At 42.4% G+C, this 12,988-nt stretch overlaps 1 protein-coding gene across 5 annotated transcripts in view; it reads left to right on the top strand.

Moving 5' to 3' along the window:
- si:dkey-154p10.3 (gastrula zinc finger protein XlCGF57.1) overlaps window positions 1-10,528 on the top strand; it is a 14,502-nt gene extending 3,974 nt beyond the window's left edge. For 3 of the 5 annotated variants that reach the window (XM_042427954.1, XM_042427952.1, XM_042427953.1), the window contains 7 exons: window positions 1-406; window positions 3,061-3,625; window positions 3,706-3,775; window positions 4,118-4,294; window positions 8,588-8,721; window positions 10,109-10,232; window positions 10,315-10,528. The exon at window positions 1-406 is cut by the window's left edge. In XM_042427954.1, coding sequence (XP_042283888.1) covers window positions 1-406; window positions 3,061-3,625; window positions 3,706-3,775; window positions 4,118-4,294; window positions 8,588-8,721; window positions 10,109-10,232; window positions 10,315-10,456 — 1,618 coding nt within the window. In that variant the 3' untranslated portion in view covers window positions 10,457-10,528. The remainder of the gene's footprint in view (window positions 407-3,060; window positions 3,626-3,705; window positions 3,776-4,117; window positions 4,295-8,587; window positions 8,722-10,108; window positions 10,233-10,314) is intronic. The other 2 variants (XM_042427955.1, XM_042427956.1) reach the window with 2 other exon arrangements.
- The last annotated feature ends 2,460 nt before the right edge of the window (window positions 10,529-12,988 follow it).

The raw sequence follows: 12,988 nt of genomic DNA, 5'->3' as shown, positions 1-12,988 counted from the left end.
CATCAGCCCGGTGACGCTGCAGGTGGTGGGCGGGGCTGAGAGCAGCCTGTACTGCGAGCAGGCGGAGGGCGTGGCTGGCCATGTGGAGGGCGGGGCTAACCTGGTGGAGTCCTTCCTGGTGGAGGTGTATCGCTGTAAACTCTGTCAGTTCACCTGCGGCCTGAAGACCGCCATCGGCAGCCACCTACAGCTCAGACACCGCCCCCCCGAGCTCACCTGTCTGGGCGGGACAGAGGAGGAGGCGGGGCTCCGGCAGGGAGCGTCGCCCTATAGGCTGGATCTGAGCGGAGAGTCGAAGCAGAGCGACGAGGACGAAGACTTCTTGCTCTACAACATGCTGGGCAGCATGACCCCGCCCACCTGTGACATCACAGAGGGGGGGCTGCAGGTCGCACACACCTGTGAGGTGACACACCTGACACACACACACACACACACACACATGAACACAAACACATACACACATATATGTATATATATACAGTGCTGCTTGACCGTAGAATTTGCTGTTTCTGCATAAATGTGACCTAAAACATGATCAGATTTCCACTCAAGTCCTAAAACTAGATGAAGAGACATCAGTTAAACTAATGAGACAAGAACTTTCCACTTGTTCATTTATTTATTGAGGAAAATTATCCAATGTTACATATTTGTGTGTGAGGCAAAAGTATGTGAACCTCTAGGATTATCAATTCATTTGAAGGGGAAATTAGAGTCGAGTGTTTCAATCAATGGGATGACAATCCAGTGTGAGTCTGGGAGGCCCTGCCTTATTTAAAGAAGAGAAATCTGAGCTTCACAGGTTTGTGGAAGTGTGTCATGGCTCAAACAAAGGAGATTTCTGAGGAGCTTAGAAGAAGAGTTATTGATGCTCATCAGGCTGGAAAAGGTTACAAAACCATTTCTAAAGAGTTTGGACTCCACCAGTCAACTGTCAGGCAGATCATGTACAAATGGAAGACATCCAACAGCACTGTTTCCCTCCCCAGGAGTGGTCTAACAACAAAAATCACTCCAAGAGCAGGCGTGTAATAGTCCAGGAGGTCATAACAGACCCCAGGGTAACATCTAGGAAACTAAAGGTCTCTCTTGCAGTGGCTACAGTCCATGTTAATGAGTCCACCATCAGGAGAACATTGAACATCAATGGTGTTCATGGCAGAGTTGTAAGGAGAAACCCACTAGTCTCCAAACAGAACTTTGCTGCCGTCTACGGTTCACTGAAGACCACGTGGAGCCAGAAGGTGATTAGAACAATGTTCTCTGGATGGATGAGACCAAAATCAAACTTTTCGGCTTGAATGCGAAGCTTTATGTTTGGCGATGAGCAAACACTGCATTCCAGCGTGAGAACCTGAACCCATCTGTGAAACATGGTGGTGGTATCATGGTTTGGGCTGCTTTGCTGCCTCTGAACCAGGACAGCTTGCAATCATTGATGGAGCTGTGAGTTCTGAGTCGTACCAGCAAATTCTGCAGGAAAATGTCAAGATATCCGTCTGTGAACTGAAGCTCAACAGAAAGTGGGTCATACAGTAAGACAACGACACTAAACGACAAGTCGTTCTACCAAAGAACGGTTAAAGCAGAAGAAAGTTAATGTTTTGGAACGACCGAGTCAAAGTTCTGACCTTAATCCTAAAGAAATGCTGTGGAAGGACCTGAAGCAGGCAGTTCATGGTGAGAAGCCCACCAGCATCCCTGAGCTGAGACTGTTCTGTGAGGAGGAACAGGCTTAAGTTCCACCAAGCCAATATTCAGAGCTGATAAACAGTTACTGGAAATGTTTGGTTGAAGTTATTGCTGCAACAGTTACTGAAAGCAAGGGTTCACATACTGTTGCCTCCCATAAATGTGTAAGATTGGATCATTTTCCTCAATAAATAAATGAAAAAGATGAAAAAAAATATTTTTATTTGTCTCATTTGTTTAATTGGATTCACTTTATCTAGTTTTAGGACTTGTGTAAATATCCGATCACGTTTTAGGTCATATTCATGCAGAAATACAGAAAACTCTAAAGCGTTCACAAACTTTCAAGCAGCATTGTGTATATAAAAATCTCCCTCTCACCCCCCCTCTGTCCAGAAGAGCCCAGTCCTACTGCACAGAACCCTCAAACTCCCAGAACTCTGGTAGAGGACCCGAACCTGAGGAAGACAGAGAGGGAGATTTAAAAAAATAAATACAAATAAAAATGTGTGTGTATATATATATATATATATATATATATATATATATATATAATAGTAAATAAAATATATAAATATATATATACATATATAAACATGTTTTAAAAAAAATCTTCCTCTCACCTCCCTCCCATGGGGGGGGTGGTGTGTCTTCCTCAAGCTCGGTATGTCTGTATATATATATATATATATATAAACTGGTCCAGGTCTGAGTGCTGGACCCCTACAGTGAGGGGGTCTGGGGGCTCTGTTTTGCTGGCATGGTTTGGGTCCACTTGTCCCCTTAGAGGGAAGGGTCACTGCTAATCAATACAGAGTAGTTGTGAGTGATCAGCTTTATCCTGATGGGAGTGGTCTCTTCCAGGATGACGATGATGGTTTGATGAAGATTAAATGATGTGAATCAGATGTTACGACCTTCACAGTCACCAGATCTCAACCCAGCTGACATCGCTCTTCATCATCATCATCATCATCATCACAACACCACATGAGGAAGATCTTTATGAACAATGATGTTCAGAGACTGTAGGATCAATTACAAAGCTGATGAACAGAAAGATTCCTCATCTGATGTTTTGATGATTAGCTGTGACCCAAACCATAACAGAGGCCCCGGACCCCCTCACTGTAGGGGTCAACATCCAGACCTGGACCAGACCCCCTCACTGTACGGGTCAACATCCAGACCTGGACCAGACCCCCTCACTGTAGGGGTCAACATCCAGACCTGGACCAGACCCCCTCACTGTAGGGGTCAACATCCAGACCTGGACCAGTTTTTCCTTTCATTTGTCTGTATCTATGCACACACCGACCTACCTGTGTGTATGTGTGTTCAGTGTGCCCTCTGTACTGTCTGCAGGTCAGCACTCTGTTTGAGGAGGAGTCCTCCATCTTCCCTCTGAAGGGGGCCTCTGTGGACCTTTCCTGTCCCATCAACCCCCCCGCCACTCAGGAGGAGATGGCTCAGTCCGCCCACCTCATGACTCTGGGACTGTGTCGCATCTCCGCTGCCCGGCCGCCTCCCCCTCCTCCTGCTGCCCGGTCTACGCAGCACCGCCCTCCGACAGATGACTCCACCCACCTGCCTCCATGTGGCTCGACAGACGGCGTGCAGACGCCCAAAACACGCCACCTGCCGTGTGTTCTATGTCCTCTGACGCTGCCGTCCAGGCGGCTGTTGGACGTCCACGTCAGGTCTCACCGGGCGGCGGGCGGGTTCAGCTGCGTCTGCTGCAGCCTGACGGCTGACAGCTGGGAGCAGCTGGAGCCTCACTGGAGGACTCACTGCAGGAGGAGGAGGAGGAGGGAGCAGCAGAAGAAGAAGAGGGAGGCGTCACGACCGTTCAGCTGTCCGCTCTGTCTGAAGACGTTCAGGAACGCTGCGTCACGCAACGCTCACCAACAAACACACGCAGACCGCTCAGGTCAGAACATCTTCATCTGCACGATAACTAATCAATAATCACTCACCGCTCTCACACTGACGATGATGTGTTTCCTCCAGAACGACGGAGGCGCCAGCTGATTGGACGAGCAGGCAGGAAGAAGGCGAAGCACCTGGACAGAGAGCCAAAGTTTGCATAATATTATTTAAAAAATGTGCATAGTATTCCCAAAATATAATAACAGACATGAAAAATATTAGAAATGCAAAACAAAACATCCTCAAATATAATAACATAACAAAATATCATTCAAAGATTCACAAAAACCATGACGAGTCCGAAAACATACAAACTGATCTCAAAATATCATCATAATATTTTTTGTCTAAAGCTGCTAAAACATATCTACAAAAACCCGTCAAATCATCCAAATGTTTAAATTGTCAATAAAAATATCAATAATTATTGAATTTATGATCAATCATTTGCTGATGATACTTTATATTAATGTTATTATTATTGTTATAACAGCCAATCAGAAACCAGTGTTCCTGCCTCCCCGTGTGACATCACATGTTGCTGTTCTAGAACTCAGACAGGTTCTCTGCAGAACATCTCGGACAGCAGGAAGAGAACCAGGAAAAAGACAGAAGAAGAAGAAAAGTGTGGCGAGGAGACGACGCGTTTCTGCTGCTCGCTGTGTAACAGGTAACGACATCGTTCCACTCCTCAGAGACATGTATGTCAGGATTAACACGTATGTTAGAGTTAACGTGTATGTCAGGATTAACATGTATGTTAGAGTTAACATGTATGTTAGAGTTAACGTGTATGTTAGAGTTAACGTGTATGTCAGGATTAACATGTATGTCAGGTTTAACATGTATGTCAGGGTTAACATGTATGTTAGAGTTAACATGTATGTCAGGATTAACATGTATGTTAGAGTTAACATGTATGTTAGAGTTAACGTATATGTCAGGTTTAACATGTATGTTAGAGTTAACGTGTATATTAGAGTTAACATGTATGTTAGAGTTAACATGTATGTCAGAGTTAACATGTATGTTAGAGTTAACATGTATGTTAGAGTTAATGTGTATGTCAGGTTTAACATGTATGTTAGAGTTAATGTGTATGTCAGGGTTAACATGTATGTTAGAGTTAACATGTATGTCAGAGTTAACATGTATGTTAGAGTTAACATGTATGTTAGAGTTAATGTGTATGTCAGGTTTAACATGTATGTTAGAGTTAACGTGTATGTCAGGTTTAACACGTATGTTAGAGTTAACGTGTATGTTAGAGTTAACATGTATGTTAGAGTTAACGTGTATGTCAGGATTAACATGTATGTTAGAGTTAACGTGTATGTTAGAGTTAACATGTATGTTAGAGTTAACATGTATGTCAGGATTAACACGTATGTCAGGATTAACACGTATGTCAGGGTTAACGTGTATGTTAGAGTTAACGTGTATGTCAGGATTAACACGTATGTCAGGGTTAACGTGTATGTTAGAGTTAACGTGTATGTCAGGATTACATGTATGTTAGAGTTAACGTGTATGTTAGAGTTAACGTGTATGTCAGGATTAACATGTATGTTAGAGTTAACGTGTATGTTAGAGTTAACATGTATGTTAGAGTTAACGTGTATGTCAGGATTAACACGTATGTCAGGGTTAACGTGTATGTTAGAGTTAACGTGTATGTCAGGATTAACGTGTATGTCAGGGTTAACATGTATGTTAGAGTTAACGTGTATGTTAGAGTTAACATGTATGTTAGAGTTAACATGTATGTCAGGATTAACACGTATGTCAGGGTTAACGTGTATGTCAGGGTTAACATGTATGTTAGAGTTAACGTGTATGTTAGAGTTAACGTGTATGTCAGGGTTAACATGTATGTTAGAGTTAAAATGTATGTTAGAGTTAACGTGTATGTCAGGGTTAACATGTATGTTAGAGTTAACGTGTATGTTAGAGTTAACGTGTATGTTAGAGTTAACGTGTATGTCAGGGTTAACGTGTATGTTAGAGTTAACGTGTATGTTAGAGTTAACGTGTATGTTAGAGTTAACATGTATGTTAGGGTTAACGTGTATGTTAGAGTTAACGTGTATGTCAGGGTTAACATGTATGTTAGAGTTAACATGTATGTTAAAGTTAACATGTATGTTAGAGTTAACGTGTATGTCAGGGTTAACATGTATGTTAGAGTTAACGTGTATGTTAGAGTTAACGTGTATGTTAGAGTTAACGTGTATGTCAGGGTTAACGTATGTTAGAGTTAACATGTATGTTAGAGTTAATGTGTATGTCAGGTTTAACATGTATGTTAGAGTTAATGTGTATGTCAGGGTTAACATGTATGTTAGAGTTAACATGTATGTCAGAGTTAACATGTATGTTAGAGTTAACATGTATGTTAGAGTTAATGTGTATGTCGGGTTTAACATGTATGTTAGAGTTAACGTGTATGTCAGGTTTAACATGTATGTCAGGTTTAACATGTATGTTAGAGTTAACGTGTACGTCAGGTTTAACATGTATGTTAGAGTTAACGTGTATGTCAGAGTTAACATGTATGTTAGAGTTAACGTGTATGTTAGAGTTAACGTGTATGTCAGGTTAAACATGTATGTTAGAGTTAACATGTATGTCAGAGTTAACATGTATGTTAGAGTTAACATGTATGTTATAGTTAATGTGTATGTCAGGTTTAACATGTATGTTAGAGTTAATGTGTATGTCAGGGTTAACATGTATGTTAGAGTTAACATGTATGTCAGAGTTAACATGTATGTTAGAGTTAACATGTATGTTAGAGTTAATGTGTATGTCAGGTTTAACATGTATGTTAGAGTTAACGTGTATGTCAGGTTTAACATGTATGTCAGGTTTAACATGTATGTTAGAGTTAACGTGTATGTCAGGTTTAACATTTATGTCAGGTTTAACATGTATGTTAGAGTTAACGTGTATGTCAGGTTTAACATGTATGTTAGAGTTAACGTGTATGTTAGAGTTAACGTGTATGTCAGGTTTAACACGTATGTCAGGGTTAACGTGTATGTTAGAGTTAACGTGTATGTCAGGATTAACACGTATGTCAGGTTTAACACGTATGTCAGGGTTAACGTGTATGTTAGAGTTAACGTGTATGTCAGGATTAACACGTATGTCAGGTTTAACATGTATGTTAGAGTTAACGTGTATGTCAGGTTTAACATGTATGTCAGGTTTAACATGTATGTTAGAGTTAACGTGTATGTCAGGTTTAACATGTATGTTAGAGTTAACGTGTATGTTAGAGTTAACGTGTATGTCAGGGTTAACATGTATGTTAGAGTTAACGTGTATGTCAGGGTTAACATGTATGTTAGAGTTAACGTGTATGTTAGAGTTAACGTGTATGTCAGGGTTAACGTGTATGTTAGAGTTAACGTGTATGTCAGGGTTAACATGTATGTTAGAGTTAACGTGTATGTCAGGGTTAACATGTATGTTAGAGTTAACGTGTATGTTAGAGTTAACGTGTATGTCAGGGTTAACGTGTATGTTAGAGTTAACGTGTATGTCAGGGTTAACATGTATGTTAGAGTTAACGTGTATGTTAGAGTTAACGTGTATGTCAGGGTTAACATGTATGTCAGGGTTAACATGTATGTTAGAGTTAACGTGTATGTTAGAGTTAACGTGTATGTCAGGTTTAACATGTATGTTAGAGTTAACGTGTATGTCAGAGTTAACGTGTATGTTAGAGTTAACGTGTATGTTAGAGTTAACATGTATGTTAGAGTTAACGTGTATGTTAGAGTTAACGTGTATGTCAGAGTTAACATGTATGTTAGAGTTAACGTGTATGTTAGAGTTAACATGTATGTTAGAGTTAACGTGTATGTTAGAGTTAACGTGTATGTCAGGTTTAACACGTATGTCAGGGTTAACGTGTATGTTAGAGTTAACGTGTATGTCAGGATTAACACGTATGTCAGGTTTAACACGTATGTCAGGGTTAACGTGTATGTTAGAGTTAACGTGTATGTCAGGATTAACACGTATGTCAGGTTTAACATGTATGTTAGAGTTAACGTGTATGTCAGGTTTAACATGTATGTTAGAGTTAACGTGTATGTCAGGGTTAACATGTATGTTAGAGTTAACGTGTATGTTAGAGTTAACGTGTATGTCAGGGTTAACATGTATGTCAGGGTTAACATGTATGTTAGAGTTAACGTGTATGTTAGAGTTAACGTGTATGTCAGGTTTAACATGTATGTTAGAGTTAACGTGTATGTCAGAGTTAACGTGTATGTTAGAGTTAACGTGTATGTTAGAGTTAACGTGTATGTCAGGTTTAACATGTATGTTAGAGTTAACGTGTATGTTAGAGTTAACGTGTATGTCAGAGTTAATGTGTATGTTAGAGTTAACGTGTATGTCAGGGTTAACGTGTATGTCAGAGTTAATGTGTATGTTAGAGTTAACGTGTATGTCAGGGTTAACATGTATGTTAGAGTTAACGTGTATGTCAGGGTTAACATGTATGTTAGAGTTAACGTGTATGTCAGGGTTAACGTGTATGTTAGAGTTAACGTGTATGTCAGAGTTAACATGTATGTTAGAGTTAACGTGTATGTCAGGGTTAACATGTATGTTAGAGTTAACGTGTATGTCAGAGTTAACATGTATGTTAGAGTTAACGTGTATGTCAGGGTTAACATGTATGTTAGAGTTAACGTGTATGTCAGGGTTAACATGTATGTTAGAGTTAACGTGTATGTCAGGTTTAACATGTATGGAGCTGGTTGCTGCACTGCTGCTGTGCGACGGGTTAAATGCAGAGAATCAGTTTTGCTTCAGTGTGAGTGCTGAGAAATGATAATAAAGAAATCTTAATTACGGATAATTAACTCCACAGGACATCAGACTGCTGTCAGCAGGTTACTCTCGGAAATGGACCAATCACAGCTTTGATGTGTTTTCTCCACAGGAAGTTCTCTACCAAGCTGACTCTGAGGCGTCACCTGGGTGTACATGGAGGAGACAAACCGTTCACCTGTCCTCACTGTCCCTACAGCAGCAGACTGAAGGCCTCACTGCTGCAACACCTGAGGACTCACACAGGTAACACACACACAGGTAACACACACCTGAAGACTCACACAGGTAACACACACACAGGTAACACACACCTGAAGACTCACACAGGTAACACACACAGGTAACACACACCTGAAGACTCACACAGGTAACACACACCTGAAGACTCACACAGGTAACACACACACAGGTAACACACACCTGAAGACTCACACAGGTAACACACACCTGAAGACTCACACAGGTAACACACACACAGGTAACACACACCTGAAGACTCACACAGGTAACACACACCTGAAGACTCACACAGGTAACACACACACAGGTAACACACACATAGAGACCACATCAAATCCAACCTCGTTGGAGGAAACGGTGGGCGTGCTTCCCTGTTGGTCCCCAAAACCACATAGAGACTGCGTCTGTCCCCAAAACCACATAGAGACTGTTTCTGTCCCCAAAACCACATAGAGACTGCGTCTGTCCCCAAAACCACATAGAGACTGCGTCTGTCCCCAAAACCACATAAAGACTGCGTCTGTCCCCAAAACCACATAGAGACTGTGTGTCAGTAAATAAATGCTGCAGCTTCTCAAGACCAAGAAAAGTCACATCTGTTGTTTCCCCAACTGCTGGAAAAGTGAAGGGGATTAGACCAGTTGGCCAGTTTGGGGCCATCAGGATGAAGCTCACGTCTTCCACCTCAAATCTTTGTAGGAGTCGATGCAGGAGTGTGAAGGGAGGGAAGGCATACAGGACTCCCTGTGGCCACCGATGTGCCATCATATCTGTGACTAAGCAGAGAGGACAGTGAACTGTCTCACCGGAGGTGAAGAGATCGGCTACGGCTGAACCAAAGCAGTCAGATTCCACGAGGGACTGAAGCTGTGTGCATTAGACGCACTGCCGTAGATACTCAGTAAGCTACGCTTCAGCCACGGTGGTTCAGCGACCAACAGGGAATCACGCCCACCGTTTCCTCCAACGAGGTGGGCGGTAGCTGTGCAAGCAGCCGCCACGCTTCCGCCAGCCTGTGTAGGAAGCGATCGAGAGAGGGGCCCATAGACCCGCTCAGGTTCGACACACCGAATCAACACAACTCATACACACACCTGAACGTGGACGTCAAGGAATCAAAGAGGCTACATGTGCTGCTTATATAACATGTTGCCAATCCGTGCACGACCACCACAGGTCATATGACCATCATGTCAGCTGTGCCCGTGAGGGTCAGTCCCTGTTCACATGGAATATGTAGTCTGGAGAGACAGTCGCAACACGGAGAACACAGACCTGAGACCTCACACACAGTGTGTGTGTGTGTGTGTGTGTGTGCGTGTGCGTGTGCGTGTGCGTGCGCGTGCGCGTGCGCGTGCGTGCGTGCGTGCGTGCGTGTGTGTGTGTGCAGGTGAGAAGCCCTACAGGTGTGCTCAGTGTCCGTACGCCTCCATCGATCGCAGCTCTCTGCTGAGACACTGCAGGACTCACAGTCAGGAGAAGCCGTACAGCTGTGATCACTGTGACTACAGCAGGTAACAGCAGACGCATCTGGTTGTCATGGTGACTGATGTCTCCTAGTGTCTGATTGCCATGGTAACATTTTTTCTTTGTCAGCATCCAGAAGAAGAGTTTGGACCTCCACACTCGCCGTCATCACACCGGTGAGGCGTTTCCATGCCAACAGTGCGAGTACTCGAGTCCGGACCGCCAGCTGCTGCTGCGACACGTCCGCAGACACCACACCCCCCCGGTGTGACCTCACAGGGGCCGGACAATCTCATTGGGCGGCTGCGGTCGGCTGGATTGTAATAAAACTTTATTGAATGTTTTTTATTTTGTGGCTGATTTTTGAAAATAAAAGTAGAAACATGAAAATTAAGTTTCATTTTTAACAAACGTTCCACACAAACACACAAAGGAAGCAGCTGCTGTCAGCAAAACTCACCACACACTCCGCCTTCCAAACACACTTTCCTCTGAACGTTAAAGTCCTTGACTGGTTTTATAAACCTTTGTTGTCGGTGGAACATTGTTCAGAAAGCAGCTGATTCTATAACGAACGTTGAAATCATGTTTGTGAATCTAACATTTGATCCTCCTGCGACGCCTGAACGCACAACCTCTCCTTCAGTTATAAATAACATTTTAAACAAAATCAGCGTAGAAACAGATGGTTTCCATGGAAACCTAACTCCCTAGGATAAAGCAAAAACAGGAGAAAACGGCAGCTCATCCCTACAGCTTCAGCGCTATTCACAAATATAAACGTGGGATTTCTGTTTACATATTTGTACAAAATACTTAAACAGTCAGAAGGTCTAACGAGACGATCGCAGACAGAAAGCAGCTTTCTGACTGCTGGAAACCTGCACAGACCAATCAGCAGCAGATGCTTCCCAGGCTGAACAAAACCAGCCAATCATATGGAGACACGTAGATCCTCACAGTTCAGACCACACACTCTCACACAAACCAGTTCAATTCAATTCAGTTTTATTTATAAAGTGCCAAATCCCAACAGAGGTTATCTCAGGGCTGTTTTCACATAGAGCAGGTCTAGACCAAGATCTTTAATTTACAGAGACCCAACATTCATCCATCAGCAGCAGCAGGAAAAACTCCCCTTTAACGGCAAGAAACCTCCAACATCTGCCTCGACCGGTTGGGTTGAGAGAGACAGAAGCATAATAACAACAATAATAACACTAACAACAATAATTAAAGCTGCAAGCAGCGTTGGTCGGGACCTCGCACTCTGGCCCGTCGGGATCAGATCATTTTTCTTTTTAAAAATGAGGGATATTTCTTACAAGTGTGGCATGCTTTTATTTTGAAAGACTGATTGACATGTGTACTGTCAGGTGTGTAGAGACAATAAGTAACTGCAGCTGGACACAGAAAAATACTCATATATTTGAATGGAGAGTGTGAGTGAACCCACACCTTTTTGAACATTTACTGCTTCCACATAGTTTTAGATACAAACTTCATTTGAACTTTAAATGATTCACGAGACTTTGACCTACAAATCTTGAATTTACATGTTTTTTCTATCTTTTATTGTTTTTGAGATATTAGAGTGTAAGTTTTAAAGTCTTTTCTTGCTCCTCCTGTGATTTTATAATGAGTGTGTATTGCGGAATGTTTCACAGCACTGAGGGAGTGACATCACCAGGAGCAGTTGGAGAGGAGGATTTTAGAGTACGCTTCTTGTGAAATCTCCTCATAAAGCTCATGACTTTGGCCAAATCTAACATTAAAAATCATATTTTAGTAGGAAATTTCATGGTGAATCCATTGATACAGGTTTGAAAGTGGTCAGACTTATAGTTTAGACGTCAGAAGCCTCTGTTTGACACAAAGTTCATGCCCATAGATTGCCTCCCCATTGGTTTACATTGTAAGGGTGATGTGGCACTGCAACTTTCAGGGCTTATTAAATCCAAACCGTTCAAGTTATTACAAAGTTTACAACTTATTACAACTTTTGTTCAGCACAGTGTCATAAGTCATGTATTAAAGATTGAAGCCGATACCATTAACGCCCTCAGAGGAGATAGCGTTTGTTCGGGGTCAAAAATTGGCACAAAGTCGTACTTTCATGGGTGAACTGCGGACTTCCTGTTGGATTTAGGTCAGGGGTGTCAGTGTATGATTTGTAGGTCTTGATGAGACGAATAATTGAGTTTTGGTTTGATCTCTCTACGACATTCCTACGGGCCGTGGCGGCCATTTTAGTGACATAGGTGGCGCTAGAGAGCACATTTTGGCACCATCTCTGCCTATGATGGTGTCTGACCATTAAGGGCTTTGAAGGTTAGGAGAAGGATTTTAAATTCAATTCTGGATTTACAGGAAGCCAATGCAGCGAAGCTAAAATGGGAGAAATGTGGTCTCTTTTTCTAGTTTTAGTCAGAACACGTGGAGCTGCATTCTGGACCAGCTGGAGAGTCTTTAGAGACTTGTTAGAGCAGCAAATCTACACAGATTAGGAGTACAGCCACTTAACAGATGCTTGCTGCTGAGTGTCAGGAAGTTTAGAGATTATTGCACACACACTGATCGGACTGATTACTGACCTGACAGTTGGGGGGGAGGGGTGGTGGGGGGGAGGGGTGGGGGGTGGGGGTTCAATTCAGGGACTCGTCCTGACAATTGGATCAATTTGTGGATTATAATGTTTTGATGGGTTTGTAATTGAATATTCTGCATGTTTGAAGAGGTTTGTAGTCAACATTAGCCATATATGATGAAAACTCATTAAAGGTTCCATTAACGTCCATTTAAA

The sequence above is a fragment of the Thunnus maccoyii genome, chromosome 12 (assembly GCF_910596095.1).
Source record: "Thunnus maccoyii chromosome 12, fThuMac1.1, whole genome shotgun sequence".
Classification (NCBI taxonomy): domain Eukaryota; kingdom Metazoa; phylum Chordata; class Actinopteri; order Scombriformes; family Scombridae; genus Thunnus; species Thunnus maccoyii.
This window is presented reverse-complemented; position numbering and strand designations above follow the sequence as displayed.